The sequence below is a fragment of the Eschrichtius robustus genome, chromosome X (genome assembly GCF_028021215.1).
Source record: "Eschrichtius robustus isolate mEscRob2 chromosome X, mEscRob2.pri, whole genome shotgun sequence".
NCBI classification, from domain to species: Eukaryota; Metazoa; Chordata; class Mammalia; order Artiodactyla; family Eschrichtiidae; genus Eschrichtius; species Eschrichtius robustus.
In genome coordinates this window covers 109,326,825-109,349,087 of record NC_090845.1, presented here as the reverse complement: position 1 = coordinate 109,349,087, position 22,263 = coordinate 109,326,825, and the positions used below count along the sequence as shown (strand labels likewise).

The following is a 22,263-nucleotide window of genomic DNA, read 5'->3' as shown; positions in this document are numbered from 1 at the left end:
TGCAAAATTATGGTGTCCCATTTACTGCAAGGGCAAACATAGGCGACAAAGTTGAATTTATAGCCCACTAACAGGAAGACTAGGCATCTGTAACCTTGAAATGCTCAAGGGCAAATCTAGGTTTTATTATTAATAGACTTTGGATTCTGAACTCAATAAAGTGAATCAAATAAAACATAAGCTGATGTCTAAACATTCTTAACAGATTTTAAAGCTGGTTCTCACATTTTAACTTCTCTATCCATTCTACCACAAATAATATCTTAAATCCAGCCCTTGATTTATACCAGAAGACTTAATCAGAGGCATCCTCTGTAGACCTCTTCTACCTATGTACTACCACAAAGGTTCCCTGCCTGTAACAGCCAAATGGACAATTACCTAAGCTTGTCTCCCTACTGACCTTATCTCTTCAGAACAAATTTCAGAGAAAATGAACAAGTATTTGATAAACTGTCATGTTCCTTGTGGGCTTGCTGACACACTTTTTTTTCTGAAGAAAGGTGTGCACTTAGAGATATATGTGCATTTTTCTACCTTTACTCAGCATCTTACAGGTATATGTTAACATGGCAATATTTTAGATATGGCAAGGATATGACCTTTCTGTAAAGGTGCAAGCTATTATGTACTGGGAAATAGCAAGGATGCTCATGCCAGGAAAGAAAAAGTGCAAAAAACTTGATGAATAAAAGGCCAGCAAAAGAAGACAGTGGGTAGGCACATCAACTGGAAAATTTGACAGTAGCAAAATCAGAAAAGCACTTACCTTTTTCAGTGAATCAGTCCAATAAGATAAGTAAGATGACCTTCATCGATGCTTTATTTAGTATATTAATAGCACCTATCTTTGACTATTTTTGAAAGGAATATTTTAAGACAAATTAGGAAAATAAAGCTTTCAAATACTTTTTATTAAAATATGAAAAACCATAAATAATTCAAAAAAGCTTTTTCAAAAAAGGCCCTGGTAAAGGAACATGCAAACAATTCATATATTTAGGATTATTCCATAATGAACAAATTAGAGTAAAAATTAGTTACACCTATTAAAATTTAAACCCAAGCTACAAATAATTAAAAAATATCTAAACATATGCATTTTATTTGGAAAGTCAGCTTTCTGAATTCCTTTACAAATTAAAGTGATGCTTTTACTTCTAGAAATGGTAACTGGAGCACAATACATCATTGTGGCCATACTCCACTTTTGCACTCCCATAGCATCCAGGTTAAATGCTCAGAAATCAGATGTTGCCAGCAGAGAGAGTAGCTTTGTCTCTTGGCAGTTCACTAATTATTAACCAAGCTCACTACCTCTCACGGTACAACCCAGAATTCCAAGTTACTGGTTTATAATGAAACTTATAATGAACCAGCTTCCTATGGACCATGGGCCAGAGTATTGGGTTAACTCATTCTTCCTTTAAAGACAGATCTACCTAGGGAACCCTTGTACACTGTTGGTGGGAATGTAAATTGGTGCAGCCACTGTGGAAAACAATACGGAGGTTTCTCAAAAAACTAAAAATAGAGCTACCATATGATCCAGCAATCCCACTCCTGGGTATATATCAAAAACACTAATTTGAAAGATACGTGCACCCCAATGTTCACGGCAGTATTATTTACTGCCAAGCTATGGAAGCAACCTAAGTGTCCATCAACAGATGAACAGATAAAGAAGATGTGGTATATGTATACAATGGACTACTACTCAGGCATAAAAAAGAAGGAAATTTTGCCATTTGCAACAACATGGATAGACTTGGAGGGTATTATGCTAAGTGCAATAAGTCAGACAAAGAAAGGCAAATACTGTATGATATCACTTATATGTAGAATCTAAAAAATACAACAAACTAGTGAATATTTTAAAAAAGAAGCAAACTCACAGGTATAGAGAACAAACTATTGATTACCAGTGGGGAGAGAGAAGGGGGGAGGAGCAATATAGGGGTAGGGGATTAAGAGGTACAAACTATTCTGTATAAAATAAGCTACAAGGATATATTGTACAATACAGGGACTATAGCCAATATTTTATAATAACTATAAATGGAGTAGAACCTTTAAAAAAAAAAGACAGATCTACTTACATGTTGGGACCCTCACTTACCATGTATTTATCACCTTTTATTGTTATTTTCCTGTCTTTTATTGTTATTTTCTTTTATTGTCTTTTATTGCTATTGTTTTCTTGTCCAACTAGGCAGGGGCTACCTGAGCGTGGAGGCCAGGTGTTTTTACTTCTCTACCCCAGTGCCTATTGTGTTTGCTGAGTGAATGAATTCTATGAGGCCTGAAGCAACTTGACATATAACTGAATTGTAAGAGTCATGAAAATATAAATGTGAGAAGAAAATACCAATACCCATCACTGCCTAAAATCTTGGCTCTCACTTAGGTTACAATTACTTGGAATTGTTAAAAATTAATGTAACCTGTAAGCTTCCAATGGTCTTGTAGGGCCACCTGATAGGGAGACTGCTTGTAAATCAGCTACTCATGAGCCACAGCTGATGAGCCGCAGCTGCTGTTTTTACATGGAGTGGCAACTACTGGGGCAGAGGTAAATGAAAAGAAGAAAAGTCCACTTCATCAGATTTGTAATATAATTTCAAATCCCGTAGCATCAAATATAATAAACATTTAGAGCATATTTTAAATTACGGGAATTTTAAACTACAGATTAGTCCGTGGATTTTACTGTCCAACATCAGAACACTAGGCAAGAAGGTTGCTTTCAGAATTAAACAGAAATTCTTCACTCCCTATCTAGTACTTGTTTTTAGCACACAGTGCACAGCTTCATATATCCCCAGAGAGCCTATAACACTATAGCTATTGGAGAGCATAACACCTAAGGTAGAACCGCACGTGACAAAGACGAGGGACACGAACCAGCTTCCTGCCATATAATCAAGCAAGACATTTTAAAATTAGTAGCTATCAAATAATATTTCACTAAAAATGGTGCTTTTGAGAAAAACTGAGGATTACTTTTATTTACATTTGGCAAGAATTGACATTAATCTTTTATAAAGTATCATTATGTTTTAAATCATTTCCCATTTGTAAATACAATAACTGAAAATAACCTGTGGAATTATTTCTCCCCAATCCTCATTTCAAAGCTCCTCATTATCCGAAAAGTCCATTTCAGCTTTAACATCATGCTAGATGCTTCCATTACAGGACTATGATGGTTTTAGAAATACTTTTGTAGCTCACTGAACTATATTATCTATTATATATAAGACCTAGCATATATTTAAATTATTGAAAATAAAGTACAAGGTGTGTTTTATTTTTCTTCATGGTGCTTTCAGGAAGACATCAGGATCTTCTCTTCTCCCTAAAGAAAAATAATAACAAAAATCAAGAAGAGATAAACTTACAAGCTATTAAAATTACAGGTTAACTCAAACATAAAATTTCCAACTGCATAAAGTTCACAAAGATACAATCCAATGATACAGCTCAAGCAACTAGTATTTAAAACTGTTATAGAGAATGGAATACTGAGCCAATTTGTAATTTGGAATTCTATTTACAATTCTTTTTAAAAAAGCTAACTACTCATTAATTTAATTCACCACTTGAGTCTGAGTCTAATTGTCAGTTTATGCCTGAGCCTGGGTCCCTGTCAAAAAAGGAAATAACAACTCATTTTATTTTATCATAAATATTTATTGTTTCAATCAACGCGTATCCTCTTACTCCAGACAGATGATTAACCCCTTTCAATAGATATCACCTATCACAAATCTGACAGCTGAGGACATTGGCTAGTGTTCGGTGATTAGCTTGACACGTCCACTAAAATAGCTTTGCTCAGGAGATGTAACAATTTGCGCTAGTGGAAAAATAAAGACTACTAACTTCCTTTCCTTTGCTACAATAAAATTTTATTAATTCAGGCACCACAAATTCAGAAATCGGGATCACGTGGACCAAGCTAACATTAGCCTTTCCGTCCCTGAAGGGAAAACACTGTCTGATAACAAGCAAGGACAAGTCCAGATGTTCTCTGAATTGTCCCGTCTTTCAAATTATTTGTGTCTGAATTAGTGAAGTGAAATGGTACTCATGGAGCGACAAAACAGGCTGGGGAAAACAAGACGGGATAAGAGAGATTAAAATGTCGTGGGCTCATAGAATTTTTTATATTTTTGCAGAGTTTTATTAAAAGTTTATAGTATAGCATGTGGAAGTCATAGCATGTGAATAGCCCCCTCTCACTGGGGCTGCTGGCTCCATCTTCTTTCTCATTGCATTTTTCTATAACTATATGTTTATGACTAGGGTGACTCATAGCCCTAAGCTTCCAAACCTGTCAAAAATAAACAGTAAACCATACCTGTAGCACCTTGTGTACTTCTAGCTGAGGGCTTCTTCTCAACTGGATACTGCAAAGGTATTACAATACCTTGATCTGGCTTCTGAAATGCTGAAATGAGATTTTTTATTTTCCGGAAAAATCTTTTATGTACCCCAGGTGCTGTCTGGAAAATAAAAGGCCAAGCAGATTATTCATCTACCTCATAATGATACAAAAAGGGCCTACAAAATGTGCAAGGGATGCTTAGAGAGGTAACATTTGTGTAACTTGATCAAATATTTGAAAACATAAGGAAGAAGGAAAAACAACATTCTAGAAGAGCTTACTTTGGTTGGCTGAATTTCCCTGCAAGAGGAGCTAACGAGCTGTCATTTCAGCTCTCCCGAGGGTGGTATTAGTTTGCACGAGCTCCTGCTCATCGCCCTGCCCTTCCTGCCTGCTACCCATCATACATCCCGAACCTCTAAGGGTATACAGGCCATTACCCACAATGAATTCACCAACAGAGAGGATGCAGTTAAACAGAGAAAAAACACAGATCCTACAGGTCATTAATAAAAAGCCTAAAGAACCAAAAAAAAGAAGCAAACAAACAAAGGAAACAACAACTACAACCCACCCTCCCTGCCATCATTCCACAATATAAAATGCTACACAGGAGATTAAAAATTGGCTGCTATGAGGCACACAATGCAGGGCTAGTTAGTCCTCACACTCTTTCACTTCACGATATGTCCTGCCTCATCCTACACATTAAATTTTGTCCTCCTTGGGAAAACTTCCCTATCCTCCCCCAAATTGCTCTTTGTGTCAACACTTCACTGTGATGAGGTTTTCCCTATGACACGAAAATGAAAGACTAAGGTCACCTTTATTTATTTATTTGTTTGGTTTTGAAGGGATCATTATTTGCAGGTGACTATTAAAATGTACTCCTCTCCTGACATCAATTCTCTTGTAAAGACACTACTTGAAATCAACAGCAATTTCCTGCAAAAGCTTATGAGCCAAGCTTTAAGCATCAGCTCAAAACTGCCATTTTACATGAAATAAAATAGTATTGCTATAAGCAATTGGACAATGACCAGTTATTTTAGAAAGTTGTTTTTCAGCTATTCCATCTAGAAAGTTTTTGAGGTGGGAGCTATTTGTTTGTTAGCATTTAATGAGAAAACATGAAGGCTGGCATACAGACGTCTGTCAGCTAGACAAAATGCTAAAGGCAGCACACTGTCCACTATAACTCTTGGTCATTTCCTACACTGGGGTAAAGAGTTTTTCATTGAAAACACTGAAAAAGTTCTTTTTAGCTTTAAATTAGTGCCGCTCATAGGCTCACACAGCTACTAAGTAGATACAGAATACTCTCCCACTCAGCTCCAACCTTACAGTCAAAACATCTTCCCAGAACTCTATTGAGACCTCATCCAAAATAATATGGCCATTCTTACAGGGGTCCAAACAGTTCTTTGGCTCCAGGATAGAATCTCCAAATGTCAAAGGCAGGCCATAGGCACAAAATAACCTTCTTATATCTTCCTTAGAGTACTTTTTCATTTTCAAAGCACTTTCCCATCTCTTGGCAGTTATTGGCTGATTTGGCTACTCCCATTTGACAGATAAGAACATGGAAATACAAAGAGATAATTCAGCTTGCCCAAGGTCACACAGATAACCAGAGGCAGAACTGGCTCTAGATCCCGGGACCCAGTCTCTTGCCTTTCAGATTAGGCAGATTAGAGACCAAACAGGTTCTAGTGAAGTTAGAGTCACCAACCAGAAGAGAAACTAATCCACTCCCCCGGTGTGGAAAGATTTCAAACCACTCATCTTTTTACCTGTTCTTGTGGCTTGTAAAACCATTTATCAACAGAAGCATCTTTTTTATGAGGATTTGTATGCAGTTAACACTTGATTCTCCATGCTAACGGAGAGGAATAATAGCACTGAATGTAAAAAAGCAATTTGAATTTGGCATGCAATGTCGCATTGGCAAATAACTGACTGAATTTCTAGTGCTTTGCTTAGGTCAATAAGTAAAATTATTTAACATCCACTGATCTACTGATGATCAAATATCCAGAAAAGCCCAAAAGCACTGAAGTCAGCAGGGGGATGTTAGTACATTTTTTACAATGTACCGCAGACAATGAACATATTAATAAGTGATAGGTGACTGTATGTGGAATTCTCTGAATTAACAATTTGGCAAAATTTTAGCCTGAGTCACGTGAGATAAATTAATATACTAGGCAATGATAAAACCTAAAAGTCTACCTAAAGCTAGAAAATCACATAATATTTGTCTTTCGTAGTTCAGTGGATCCAGGGTTCAATTTCACTCCACTCTTTGAAACAAACTGCAGACACACCTAGATTTCTAGCACAATCTTTGCACAGAAAATTTAGTGCTACTGTCAAGATTTTTCCCGCAGTGTGGCAAACTAAAGCATTGTTCCAGAGAGCAATATAAATATCTGTTATTTACCCCATTTTGAAAATACATTTACCACAAGAATTGTACCACTGACATCTCCCATCCTGTCACTGAACTCAGCTATTGTTCAAATTTGCACATTTCCCATACTGTCATCTCTTAGTTATCCATGGAAACATGCTTTGGATCACAGCTGGTCTTCAATATGCTCTAGAGAAATTTCTTCCAGTCAGGTGATATAAGCTCTGAGAATACACACTAGTTTAATATTCACCATAGGAAAACATAACTAGAAGGCAAATTTAGTAGATAGAAAAAATGCAATATGCATTTCAAAAATAAATCTAAAGAGTTTTTTTTTTTTTTAACTGTTTTCCCTTTGGAGAAAACATGCCAATCTTCTGCTCTCTTGGTGCAGATAATTACAATATTATTAGATAAACGGGTCAGACCAGACAACAGAATGAGAGAGCATTTGTGTTCAATAAGCCCTTTCTTCCCTAACATGATCACAAACATGTAACAATCTGCATATGATGTTATACTTGAAATGGAAGAAAACAAGTTTAAAGAAAACGTTACCTAAGCCCTACCAATTTAAGATCCTTTCCATAAAGAATATTCTTCAGCAGCTGAAGGCTACTTCTCTAGGGAGAAGGGCTATTTCTGGTCAAATTATATACAACTATATATGTATATATCATACACTACTATTCCTCATAATAAATGAAATTTAATTTCCTATTCAATCATCTCTGCAGTGATGCAGAGAACTTTTAAAAACAAACGGGTATAAACAGTTTTGATTAGAAATAGTACTGCTTTTCCTCTAATTAGAATGGTAGCATCAATTATCCTGATATAAAGCAACAATGTGTTTGAAAACTTGCCCTAATTCATCTCAGTAGCTCCAAACATTTGTAGTCTGCAATTTGTGCTTTCTAGTTCACCGGTGCATCTGTAAAGGTTAGAGCTATTTTACTTTTTTTTTAAGTCTAGACTTCAGAGTTTCTTAAATGCATAGATTGATTGAGTTATTAATAGAGGTTGATATTAGCATTTACGTTTTCAAACAGCTCATAATGAAGTGCTTTCATTATAAAGACGAACTGTTTTTATAAAGAGTCAGAAATCAGAGAAAGCATTTGAAGTCAGAAGTTTCCATTGTAGAGACCTCTACTTTGCTAGCATGGTAGTATATTGATACTACCCTGGTACGTGGAAAGAGATTCACTCTACAGGCATTTCTTGCAATGGTACTGTGACTTTCAAATGTTTTCAAAGCCATCAGAACCCATTTTTCTAATGAAATCTTTCTCAGAGCCCCAGTTGATAAGCAAAATAAAAGGGACTGCTCAGATTAAAGACAAATTGGGGACCCAAAGCATACCCACACATCCTCCTATCCTTCTGTAACCCCCTGGGCAACTAACTCCCAGGCACTCAGATGAAAGAACCTTAGGATTTTGCGGAACATAGCTTAAAAGTCACTGGAATGTTCCCTCTCTCTCTTTTCTACCTATCCTTGTCCTTCCCATATGGCTAAGCTGGGAGTCCCGCCTCCACAGAAGAGCAGCCTTGATTACCCTAATACTTGGAAAATCCTCTATTCTTCAAATGCTTGTGCTAGATAGCACTTGACTATATACAATCATATTGTTCAGCAACTTGGGTGAGTTCCCATTTTTGAGGGCTTGCTTGCTAGTCCTGTGGCTAAGAGCTTTCTTTATATGCATTATCTCATTTAATCTTCAAAATGAGCCCTATGAGTAAGGGACTATTTTTAGGCTTATTTTACAGATGAAGATACTGGTTCAAAGAAAAATTAGGTAACCTACCCAAGGTCATAGACCTCTCAGAAAGGGGTTGGGGGTGGATAAGACCTGGAACACACATCCACCTGACAGCAAATGCCAGGCTCTCACATTGCTATTTAATTCATGTTGTATCTCTCAAGGGTTTTATAGGCTCTTAGAAAACAGGAGTCATGTTGTTTCATCCCCCATAGAACCAACACTTGCATTAGTATCATTTGGTAAATAATTGTCGATTTGATTTTTTTATATATTTTTGATACGCTTTCTAAAATTTCACATAGGCACTAAAAGTTTGACACAATCCTTTAACTTTGTTATCTTTTCCCCAAAGTGAGATCACTCCATACAGTGGTGGCTGAACAGAACTGGGACCAAAATTCTCTAAAGGCTTCTTAATGATCCATGAACAATATTGGATTGGAGCTTTAGTGATTTGAATGTGATGAATATTTTGGGAATGTAGGATTTGACAGCTCTTTTATAAAAGCAGTCTAAATTTCAAATACCTCCCTGATACCCCCAGAAGCAAAAATAAATAAAAGAGCTATACCTCAGCACTCCAAGAACCTGTTTCTGTCTGGGACACTCGGTATGTATAAATGTAACCTTGATACCTGTGAAAGAATAAACTTCCATTACTGAAAAATTCCAAAAGAACAATGGATGCTCTAAATTTGAGCTTTAACTATTACGTATAAATGATACATATACTGGGACACACGTATATTGCACCACTGCATTCATAGAAAGAAAAGCCTGTGGAATCTAACTTGCTTGCCTATTATATCTAGCTAATCACAGTTTCTAGTAAGCCTTCTTTATCTTTTCATTTTTTTTCAAACGAGGGAGCTCACACTTCTAAGGATTTGTCAAGGTGAGAGACTGTTGGGACAGAAAGAAACTGGAGACCTGTTGTAATTGGTAAAAATTATGAATTATTAAACAGATTCAACAAAGCATAGTAATATTATTATTTGAGTACATACAGAGCCTTAAGGTGAAAACATTTCACTGGGGATAAGGTACTATCAGGCCCACTTAAGTTAATAATAATAATAATATTAATTATAAATATAATAAATGTGGTATATTCCTATGATATTACTATTACTATATAACTTTATAATACATTATAATATAGTACTAATAGTAATTTGGATTAAAAAGGAGTCCTGCTAAAGTACTTGAAATCAGCTTGTCCTTTTAGATGGGGTAAACGTTTTCCCCCATTATTCACTGTGTATGCATATTGTATATCTGTATAGTTGATTTCTACTACATGCCAAGAGTTTTACATGTTGTATTAGTTTGCTCAGGCTGCCATAGCAAAATACCAGTCTGTGTGGCTTAAACAAAAGAAATTTATTTTCTCACAGCCCTGGAGGCTGGAAATCCAAGGTCAAGGTGACAGTAACATAGGTTTTATTCTGAGGCCTCTACTCTTGGCTTGTAGGCAGCCACCTTTTAGCTGTGTTCACATGACCTTTTCTTTGTATGTGTGTATGTGTGAAGAGAGAGATCTCTCTTCTTATAAGTCCACCAGTCCTATTGGATTGGGGCCCCAGCCTTACAACCTCGTTTAACCTTAATTACATCCTAAAGGCCTATCTCCAAATACAGCCATATTGGGGGTTGAGCTTCAACATATGAATATGGGGGGAGAGGGTACATGATTCAGTCCATAGCATTCCAACACTGGTACCTCCAAATTCACATCCTTCTCACATACAGAATACATTCATTCCATCCCAACAACCTTAAAAGTCTTAAACACATTCCAGCATCAACTCTGAAGTCTAAATAAAGTCCAAAGTCTCTTCTAAAGATCAGCTAATGAGATACAGGTGAGACTTGGGGATATGACTGCTGCTGAGGCAAAATTCTTCTCCAGCTGTGAAACTGTGAAACCAGACAAGTCATGTGCTTCCAAAATACAGGAGGACAAGCATAGGACAGATATTCCCATTCCAAAAGGGAGATATCGGAAGGGGAAAAGGGGTGACAGGTCCCAAAAATGTCCGAAATCTCATAAGGCAAATTCCATTAGATCTTAATGCTTGAGAATAATCCTTTTTGGATTGATGCTCTTCCCTCCAGGCCCACTGGGTGGCACTGTCACCCCCGTGGCTCTGCAGGGGCAGCCCCACCCACTTGGCTCTGTTGGGCAGCTGATCCCACCTTTGAAATCTAGGTGGAAGCAGCCTTGCCCACCTGGGCTTAGGCACTCTGGGCCTGTGGTGGGAGTGGTAACCCTGATGATCTCTGAAACAACTTCAGGATCATTTTTCCATTTTCTTGAAAGATAAAGCATGTTTGCAGCCAAATTGCACTATTGTCCTGTCCTGTTCCCTTTGGTCCAAACTGACAGTGTCTCTGATGCTTTGGTCCAAACTCTGTTCCTGGCTTCTGTTGAGATGACTAGTTAGCATCATGGGTAATCTCCTTAAGGAGTGATTATCCAGCCACTCCCTTGGTATTCTCTCCAGACCAAGTTTCCTCATTTTTTGCCATATGAGTAGGCTGAGAATTTTCCAAATCTTTGTATTCTGGTTTCTTTTTGCTTAACAATTCCTTCTTCAATTCATGTCTCTCCTTTTGCATTTTATTGTAAGTAGTCAGGAGGAACCAAGCTATTCCTTCAACACCTTGCTTAGAAATCTCTCCAGCTAAATATCCACTTTGCAAGTTCTACCTTCCACAAAATACTAGAACACAGTTCAGCCAAGTTCTTTGCCATTTATAATTAAGGATGGCTTTTCCTTTAGTTTCCAACAACACGTTCCTCATTTCCATCTGAGACCTCATCAGAATGACCTTTAACATCCATCATTCTACCAATACTGTGTTCACAGTATTGGTAGGCTTTTTCTAGCATGCATCTCCAAACTCCTCTAGCCTCTACCCATGACCCAGTTCCAAAGCCACTTTCACATTTTTAGGTGTTTGTTACAGCAGCACTGTACTTCTCAATACCAAAATCTGTACTAGTCTGCTCAGGCTGCCATAACAAAATACCATAGGCTGGGTGGCTTAAACAAAAGAAATTTATTTTTTCACAGTTCTGGAGCTGGAAGTCCAAGATCAAGGTGCCAGCAACATGGGTTTCATTCCAAGGCCTCTTCTCTTGGCTTGTAGATAGCCACCTTCTTGCTGTGTGCGCACATGACCTTTTCTTTGTGTGCATTCATTGAGAGAGGGTACTCTCTCTCTTCTCATAAGGCCAGAACGCTATTGGATTAGGGACCCACCCTTATGATCTCATTTAACCTAAATTACCTCCTAAAGGCCCTATTTCCAAGTACATCCACATTGGGAGTTAGGGCTTCAATACATGAATTTGACAAGGACACAATTCAGCCCACAGCACATGCATTATCTCTTTTGGGCCCCATAGTAATCCTATGAACTTTATATTGTGAAATTGATTTTATAGATGAGGAAACTGAGACTTTGAGGAGTTAAGTAACCAAAGCCACACTACAAATCAAACATCAAAGACGGGATTTAAATCAGGCTTCTTTGACTCTAGAGCTCTGGCTTTTGATCCCCACACTGTAATGGATATAGATTATTTATTATATTTTAGTATCTATGGTACTGCTACTTAACTTGCCTAACAAACCTTTGCTTCCTAGAAAAGTATGGTAAACTTTATGCTGAATTACTTGAAATTATGAATCTGAATCTTCACAGAGCTTTATTTCAGACATTTTCTGATTGCTATTCTTTGGCACAAGTTTGGGTCAAAATATATCTTTGATTAGAATACATGCTGGGACTTCCCTGGCAGTCCAGTAGTTGACTCCACGCTTCCAATACAGGGGGCGCAGGTTCCATCCCTGGTTGGGGAACTAAGATCCCATATGCAGCATGGCGCAGCCAAGAAATTTTTTAAAAAAAGAAAAAAAAAATACATGCTGAAGTCTGGTAAAATTAAATGTGTTTAAACCTAAAAGAACCTAAAGTATCTCAAACAGGGTCAAGCTTGAGTAACTGACCTCACTTACCATTAATCCCCTATAGAACTAAAAGTCTTTATGTGGATTAAATTACTATATTTTTAATCACTAGCCATCAGTACTATTACCTAAAGGATGAAAAAATTAGGTCTAAAACACTCTAATCAGGTTCATTCAATTTGTGAAACCCAAAAAAGGGTCAATTTAATTTGCTGGTGCAATTACAGGAAATGTTTCATTTTTGTTATAAAGGTTTGCCAGAATATTTAGATCATCTATGAAATAGCTTGATATATGCATATAGTATACTTTTTAGCATATATAATATGCTAAATAAATATAAAATATTACATTGTAAAGTCTTTTGTTTTTTTAAGCAATTGAAATGTACCTCACTGATTTCAGCAAGTACACTACAGGGAACAAAGCAAGAGCTTTGATTTCCATTTTTCACCATGGGAACTCCAAACATAAGGGTTTAAGTGGTTTTCTTAAAGTTGCACAGCAGAGAATTCCCTGGCAGTCCAGTGGTTAGGACTTGGTGCTTTCACTGCCAAGGCTCGGGTTCAATCCCTGGTCGGGGAACTAAGACCCACAAGGTGCCAAAAAAAGAAAAGAAAAGAAAAAAGTCACACAGCAAAATGGAGGTAGGAGCAGGGAAATAGCATAGGCCTTTAGCTCCATTTTCCCTATGGGAAGAGATTAATGGCAATAATTCAGTATCATTAAAGGTGTTGTGGAAATGCATTATTTAAAATTTCAGCAACAATGCAAACAAAATCATAGGCAACCAGTTTTCCACTTTCTCAAACAGTGGGTTTCTAAAAGATACAATGAATCTATCTCCCTACTACCATTCAGCCTCATTTAGTCAAAATAAATGAGTCTGTTTTGAAAATGATTTCCTAACGAATCTGATCTTATCGCACTTTCAGTTAAGCAGCAGGAACCCGAGTACCACTTCAAAAGTCCTTACCTCCTTCAGTCTTGAACAACCTGGTGCTAGTGGCACATAAAACTCCTTGTGATTAACCCATCCAATTTTAACAATCTCCTACTCCCCAACTCCTCAAATTTCTGAATGAGCAAAATGGTCTCACCCCTCAAACAAGCCAGCAGTTCATCTCTTCCACTTCCAAGTTGCTGAAGTCACTGACCAAAGATCCCCTGTAGCCAACTCTCGTTGATATACTCTCATATATCACTGATGGAAGAGATTTAAAACAGTGCGATTCAAATTATGTTCCCAGGGTAATAACAGTGCTTCACCTGGGACCTTGCTAGAAATGTAGACTCTCAGGCCCCACTCCAGAACTGCTGAGTCAGAATCTGCGTTTTAACAAGATTTCCAGATGATTTGTAGGAACATTAAAGTTACAGAAGGATTGATTAAAATGCATGGAAAATGCTCACAACTCATTGGGAATATTGATGGCAATTTCTCCAAAGTCAAGCTGGCTTCTTTCACCACCCCCATAGTCACTCAATTTTTTTTTTAGTCTATGTTTTAAGAATGAAATTTTATTTAAGTATAAGCTGAAGCTTTTTCAATGCTTTCGGTCTTCACAGAACAGTGTTTCTGAACTTTTTACTCCCTCTTCCCCAACAAGATTTCATAGTTTTGTTTTCTGTAGCTTGTATTATGAAACAATAATTCTATAATACAAAAGTAAATGAAAATATTGATTATGTTTTTTTCCAAACTACACATACTCTCTCCCTGTCCACTGAAAAATCACTCTTTTAGGAAATAAATTGACAAATTATAACAAGAGCCATAAAACTGTGCGTATTTTTACCTAATGACCTTCTTTATCTTCATACACTCTAAGGAATCAAATGGAAAAAGCAATTTGACAAAGATTTTCATAGTAGTTCTATTTTAATAATGAAAAATGGAATTAACCTAAGGAATGTTACTCAAAATAAGGAAATGGCAGCAGAAAGAATGGTTCAAAACTATACCAAAGTTCAGTTATTAGAGAGCTACGTTTTTCAAAAAATTTTAAACACCTGGACCATGTTGATATAAAATGATGGTATGTGAAAAAAGTGGACACATGGAGAGCCGCCACTCTGATTACTGTTCAAAACTATCCCAATATGTATATAAACTAGAAGTAAATTTAAGCTAATATAAATGCATCCTTGCATATTAATTTTCCTTTTTTTTTTTTCTTTTGGCCGCGCCACGGCATTCAGGATATTAGTTCCCCGACCAGGGATTGAACCCGTGCCCCCTGCAGTGGAAGCACGGAGTCTTAACCACTGGACCGCCAGGGAAGTCTTGTAATTTCCCTTATAAAGTTATACAAGTGACTAACAACATTTTTTTAAAGAAACAGAAGTAAAATTACAATTTCGAGCTTTACAAATCTAGCCTAAGCAAATCACAAATCAGAAAAATATCATTCATCTTTAAAACCTGTTACATCCCTTTTAGGATTATTCTTCCTCTGACTCCCCATTAATATAGACAAACCAAGAATGTAGTGTAATTTTAACTTCCTTCCTCCATCAAACCTTTTGTCACACTTGATGATAAGCCTGGAATTTTAAATTTATCATGAAAAAATCTAGAAAATAAATAATTGGTAGAAAACAATAGAGATTTTTGTTGTTGTTGTTGCCATTAATTAATTTTCTTAAAAAATTAATTTCTTAAAAAAACCAAATATTTTGCATTTTAATGACTACAAAGCATGTGCTGATTCAGTCCCTGCTAATATTAAAATTTGCCTTTATTTTTTCAAAAGCTGTCCCCAACTCTTAAAAATGTGTTCTGGTTAGAAAGAGACAAGAAGAAAGCAACCTGACTTATTTTTTCTTTTCTCAAAGGGTCAGCGTTGGGGACAGATCTTGCTTTACAATTGACAAAACCACATCAATTCCTTCTTTATACCACTTCAAGGACTACGCAAAAGAAAAGGTTTAGATACATCTGACTTCTTCATGACACCACAAATAAAGCAAGCTAGTGCCCAGGCTGTCTATGTCTATACAAACGAATGTTACATGAAAAATTCAAGGCACAATTATAATGTGACTGTTTTTTTAACAAATATTTCAGAGCTTTTATACCCAGAGGAATGGTATCCTATAGAAAGCCACTCTGACCCAAGAGGTTTTCGAATTTCATATGGCCCAATCTTCATTCTTTCAGAGTGAATTTGAATTTTCAGAACCATCGAAAGTCACTCAGCTTCAAGTTTGATGGTAAAACTATGTAATACCAGTTTCGATGAGTCATGACAATAAATATAATCTCTTCTTCCCTTGAAGTGCCACAGAACGTTTTATTTATGTACTCATACAATGGTCTAACTTTGTCTCACAATGATTTATGGAGCTTTTATTTATATTAACAAACACCTACTACATATTAACTTTATAAATGTTAACTCATGCAATAATTCTCATAACAACCCTATGAGGTAAGTACTGTAGTATTATTATTGCTGTCACCCTTTTCACAGATGAGGAACCTGAGGCAGAAAGTTTAAGTAACTTGCTCAAGGTAAAAATAGCTGGTTAAGGGCCAGAATTGAGATGCACACTCAGAGGGTCTGGCTGTAAGATGTGGGCTCTTAACCATCTTTCTATGCTGCCTCTCTCTTATATCAGAGGGAATGAGTTAACAAATTGATCTTAAGGTGAATCCAAAAGCATAGTTCTCAAAAAGGGAGGGAGTCTGCTTGGCCTTACGACCGGAGAGAAAGGGCAAAGGAAGGGGTTAAAGCATAGAGACAAGATGGGGAGAGCCCAAAAGAGGTCAACCTAGGCTTCCCTTTTGCTTTAAACTAAATGACATCTTCAGACTAATCTTGCAACTTAATTTTACATTGTCAACCAGAGTCAGCACTTGATTTATTGGCCTGTGAATTGTCCATTTGGTGGTTTGTGTATTGCACATTTAATCCGAGGCTGGCCTTCAGGCTTGCTCTGCCATTAATGGATTGTACTTAAATAATCCAAAGTAATTCTAGTGGCCTCAATTATCATGAAGATAAATGCGGCACCAACACACATATCCAACTGTATTCAAAAACTAACTCTAAGTTTTATAATTTCTCATTCTTCTGTTCCCTGCAATTACAGCTGATAAGCTGGAGTTTTATTTTGTCACTGTTCCTTCCCCCATTCCTCCAGTTCAATTGTTTGATAGGCACTTTATTCCCAGTCATCCTTTAAATCTTAAAGGACAAAAAGATAATTATCCTTTTATCTAAAGGCATATATGTCAAATGACTTCATTACGTGTCCTTGAGGCTAAAGAATATAATAGCATTTCTTCTTCCAAATCTTCCATCAGATAAAAGTAGCAAACTCAGATATGTACAGAGGATGTACAGAAATAAACTATTTCTTCAAAGTAATTATTTTAAATATTTTACATTTGTTTTTCTCTTATCACCATCAAACTATCCCAGTGGGCATTTAGGACTTTCCCAATGGCTGTCTACATTAGGGGTGAAAAGGGGAGAAATGTGAGGGCTCACATGTACCTTAGTGAAAAGAAACTTGATATACCTTGAAAACCAAAAAGAGTAAAATTAAATTAAATTAAATTTAAACTATTTGCATTAATAAGAATATTTAGTATACTGGATGGATACAAAAAAAACCCATAAAGTCAGTAGCTTTCCTGTTGCAAAAGAAAATATAGTGGGAAAAGATTCCATTCATGATAGAAACAAAAAAATAGACACATACATTCATACTCACAATAACTAGAAATAAACAACAAAAACTATGCAAGACCTATGGGAAGAAAACTACAAACCTCTGTTGATGGATGTAAATGAAAAAATTAATAAATGGAGAAACATAACAGGTTTTTGGATAGGAAGACTAAATTCTTTAAAGATGACAATTCCTCCTTAACTTATTAATGAGTTTAATGTAACCCCAATGGGATTTTTTTTAATTTAACAAGATCATTCTAGATTTCATCTTGAAGAACCAACAAGTAAGAAGAGCAAATAATTTTTTAAATGTATTAAAACATTATCATACTATATATAGCGCTAGTGGTACAAGAATAAATAGATCAATTGAGCCAAATAGATAACTGCGAAACAGTAACTGTTATATGTAAGAATTTAATGTATAGTAAAGTAGGCTAATAAATCAATCAGGAATGGAAGTTCTATTTATAAATTATTAGCTATTTCGAAACAAAATCAAATTAGATCCTTTCTCCACATAAAAATAAAATTCCAAATGGAATTAAAGAGTTAAGTGTAAACTAACCAAACCATAAATTTAAAACAAAAATTGAAGTGAAGTTTTATGACATCTCTGCAGGTCAAAGAACTTTCTAAGTTGGGAAGCAAAGGGGGAAGTCAAACACAAAGAAAATGAGTGACGGACTTGACTACTAAGAATGTTAATTTTTTGTGTGTCAAAGAAAAGTAATGGCAAACACTAAACTGAGAAAAGATACTTTCAATAGATCAAGGATTAGTATATAAAAACTCATAATGTGTTAAGAAAAATAGTAAGATCCAAATGGTTAAATAGGCAAAGTACACAAAGAGCCAATTCATGAACAAGGAAATACAACAGTTTACCAACCATCTAGACACTCAATCACTAAAGAGATATGAAATAAAGAGTGAGACACCAAATTTCAAGAAGAATTTTTTTTTAACAAGAATACCCACTTCTAGGGATGGTGCGGTGAGACAGGCACTTTCATGCAGTACTGGTGAGCATATATATAAACGGGAATAACCATTTAGGAAAAAATATTTGGTGATCATGTATACATCAAGAATCTTAAGCTGTCCATGTTTTCTGATCTAAAAATTGCACACCTTGAAATTCATTATAAGGAAGTCATCATAAATACAAGGAAACCTTTATGGATTGAAATATGAATCATGACGGAATTTATAATAGCAAAAACCTGGAATGATTCAAATGTCTAAAAATAGATGACTGGTTAAGGAAAATATAGTTGGACTGGTTGGACTATCATGAAATCATTAAAAATAATGTTTTAAAATCATTTGTAAGAACATTATATATAAATGTGTTTTTTTCACGTTAAGTGGAAAATGCAGCAGAATACAATAGTGTAAGAGCACATGTGTTTATAAAGCAATTTGTTTTATTAAAATACAGAAGAAAAACCACTTAATTTTCAACAGTAATTGTCTTTAGGTTATAAAACTATAGATGATTTTCCCTCATTTCCATTATCTACATTTAAAAAACTTTCTACAATATGAATAAGTGTTTAGGAACTATTTTTAATAGACTTATACCAAAATCTAGATTTACTTGTTGAAAATAATTGGAAGAAAAACTTCTCGCTTTAAATGAAGGTGAGCAATCCTATAAATGGAAAATTTCTTTAATACTTTATGAGATTCAATTTCCCAAAATGAACAGAAGGAAAGGCCTTACCTAAAGGCCATGATTGGGGGTTCAGAACTGGGGAAAGGAGCAAACTTAGTTAGCAAGTATAGTTTAAAGTACAGTTCGAAAGGCATATGCAATGTGTTATTTCTACAATAAAAATACAGAAACTGAAGCTCAACCAAACCTTCTTGGATAATGAGAAGAAACAAAAGACAGATTGAGAAACTATTCTGAGTGAACCCTACAGTCAAATATATGTTTGTTAGCTATACCTTGCTGTTCATATATATGAGACACCATTTACATTGTTATTTCTGCTGTATATCATAACCATAGATGTTTTGGTTTAAAATGAGTGTGTGGTTTGTTTCAAAATAAAATTTGATTTTGTTACTACAGCGTAGTACTAAAAAGGAGGAAATGAAATGTTTATGTTTATCAAAAGGGATCCTTGGTCCAAAAAAGGCTGAGAAACTGTCATAAAAGGCAATGTATCCTTGTGTCTTTCCTCTGCAGCAGTCTGGCCATCACCCTCCAGGACTCAGAGGCCTCAGTGTGCCCATCGAAAGATATGCTAGGGGGACTCCCAATTTGCCGACAATTTTCTGCTACTTCATAAGGAGGTTGGCACGGAGAACTAAGAGTCATAAAAACTGCATTTATGCAAGATTTACTTTGGGTGAAAACTTAACTTGAGAATTTCCCACCTGCCTAAATTAATACCTTATGTGGTCCTGGCCTACGTGGGAAAAAGGCTAAGATTATCCTTCTCTCTTGCATCTTTTACCAACTGTAATCTTATACAGAAGGTAGAACACACATTACCATTCCTGTTTTACAAATATGGAAACCAAGACCCAGAGAAGTTGAGTGATTTCCCCTGAGTCCACACCCTGGCCTCCTGATATCAGCCCAAAAGCTTTCTGCAGTAAAGAACAGTATTTGTCTTGACAGTTCATTCGTTAATTCAAAAACGTTTATTGAGCACCTATTGCGTGCCTCACAATGCCTGTTACGTGCCAGGCTGTGTTCCTGGTGTGGGAGACAATGTCCCTGTCCTCACGGAGATTACATTTTAGCAGGAAAGCTCAGCAAGACATAAGTAGACAAGCAAATGTCAGATAGTTTAAAGTTCCCTGAAGAAAAAATAAAGTGATAGAGTGTAACTGGGACAGGGAGAGGGCACTTATTTTAGATAGGATGGTCAAGGGAGTCCTCTCTGAGGGAAGAGGCAGAAGGAATAGTTAAGTGCAAAGATCCTAAGCAGGGAGCAGCTTGGCAAGCTCGAGAAGCAACGAAGAGGCCAGTGTGTCTGAAGTCTTAGGAGCATCCTGCCACACACTGTCCCCTGCTCTTCCACCCCTTCCCAGGCTTCTTTTGTACCTTATTTTTTACCTCTAGGTTAACGAGCCCATTACCTCCTTTGTCAGCTTCCCTAAAGAAGCCCCTTTCACCAGTCTACTCACTCCTCCACCTTCTTTTGATGAGAAAAGAGCCTAGGAATACTAGTTGGCTTTCACTGACCGTCTCCAGTTTCCACTTGGGAAAAACAATAATATAAAGAAAACGTAAGATCTGAGCCCAAGAGATTCAATAGCTTGCACGTATTGCCCTGGAAGCTTTTATAACAAATGCATCTAGCGTGGCCTGAGAGTTGCCACAAACATGTCTTGACTGTTTAAAAAAACACAATAAACAATGAAAATCCTCTAACACTAGGCTCAATACAATCTCTCTTCAATGACCCAGAAGGAACTTCAAAACCTTGCAGTGTATCGTCAGACACCGAAATTACTACCAAGCATTTTCCCTCATTTTGTTTCTGTCTAGAAGCTACTGTGCAGGGCTGGTGTTTCTGTGGATGTTTTTGTCCTGCTAACAAAGAGTGATCGAGCTAGGTACTTCCTTAGAAATGCCCTGTGAGTACTTAAAGATATAGACTGAAAAAAACAAAGAATATAATAATAATACTGAGTACCAAAAGAAATAGACTGAAAAAATAATAATATAATAATAACAACTACAACAACAACAACAGCTTACTTTTACTGAACATTTAGTATGTGTCAGGTCCAGTGCTAAATTTTCTACCTGCATTATGGCATTTAATCCTCACACTCCTATGAGGTAGGTAGTAATATTATTTACATTTTATGGACAAGAAAACTGAGGGGCTGAGAGGTTAACTTGCCAAAGTCAGCATCAGACCAGCACAAGATTAGGTCTCAGATCTGCCTGACTCTGGAGCCCTGGAGCAAAGATGAAGGTGCATCTGATTCAAAACGGGGCATTAGACTAAGAGATGCTTAGGTAAAGAGCAAAACTGAATCATACAAGGGTGTTTTCCCTCCATGCCCTTTATGACTATTGTCAGTCCAAGCTTTTATCAAGAAAGGCCCTATTTCTGAAACCCCCCTCCCCTGCCAACTCCTCTAAAAAAAAACTCAATAAGTAGATCCAGAGAGGTGGTTTTATTCAGAAACATCCCTCTCTCTGTGTCCTGACCTAACGGGCATTGATGTCTTAAAGTAATAGATTCAGTTTCTTAGTCTTCTTCCTCTCCTTGAATTTGACGTTCCTTTGGGAAGGCACCTCCAAAGCCATTTCAGGAGAGCTGGAGAGAGAGGCTTCTCCTTCCCTGAGGAGGTGGCGGCCCCCAATCTGGCTGCTCCACCATCATCACAGGCCTCCACCTCGCTGGCCTCTATTAGAGGTCAAAACTGAAATCGGAAGCCTGAGCCCTTTTGGCAGCAAAGGTGCATTCTAGACTGCGTTTCCCCACCCCAAAGGGCACCCGCAGGAGGCCCAGGCGTGAAACCCCCAGGGGGGGGCCCGGGCCGGGCCTGGGGCCGCGCGGTGGGCAGTGGAGGCTCCCACCACGTACTCACAGAACACACAGGCAGTACACGCCCGGGACGCTCTCGCTGTCCCTCAGCAAATAGCTGCCGTCCAGACCCGTGGCGAGCAGGAGCTTCTCCCCCGTCTCCCGGCTGATTTTGCCGTGATACACAGCCACCGCATCCATGGCCTGGGGAACTCTTGGGAGGACCGAGGCGCGGGACGGTAGCGGGCAGATGCCGCCGCTGCTGCTGCTGCTGCTGCTGCCGCCGCAACCGACACGAGTCAGCCACCCGCCTCCCACTTCAGCCAGATGTGCAAAAAAGAGAGAGGAGAGCCCGAACAACAGGATGTTGTCTACCTGCCTGAAAACCTCCCTCTCACGGTTCAATTAAAACCAGCTCAGCAGTTTAGCAGCTTGGTTATTGCCATAGGGTTCGATCCCCCTCCCAGGCCCACCCACGCAACACAGGGTTTGGACGGACAGGTGGACAGAGA

General features: G+C 37.3%; 1 protein-coding gene across 2 annotated transcripts; it reads right to left on the bottom strand.

The window, feature by feature from the left end:
- Window positions 1-3,151: 3,151 nt before the first annotated feature.
- On the bottom strand, window positions 3,152-21,957 carry SH2D1A (SH2 domain containing 1A). Of its 2 annotated transcripts, none has more exons than XM_068532555.1 (4): window positions 21,816-21,957; window positions 9,150-9,213; window positions 4,364-4,508; window positions 3,152-3,358 (listed from the first exon to the last, which is right to left on the bottom strand). In XM_068532555.1, exons 1-4 carry the CDS (start codon window positions 21,950-21,952, stop codon window positions 3,318-3,320), a joined length of 387 nt encoding a protein of 128 aa, XP_068388656.1. In that variant the 5' UTR covers window positions 21,953-21,957; the 3' UTR covers window positions 3,152-3,317. The 2 variants fall into 2 exon arrangements, with proteins under 2 accessions (XP_068388656.1, XP_068388657.1); XM_068532556.1 differs by having other exon boundaries at window positions 3,217-3,358; window positions 4,373-4,508.
- Between the last annotated feature and the right edge of the window lie 306 nt (window positions 21,958-22,263).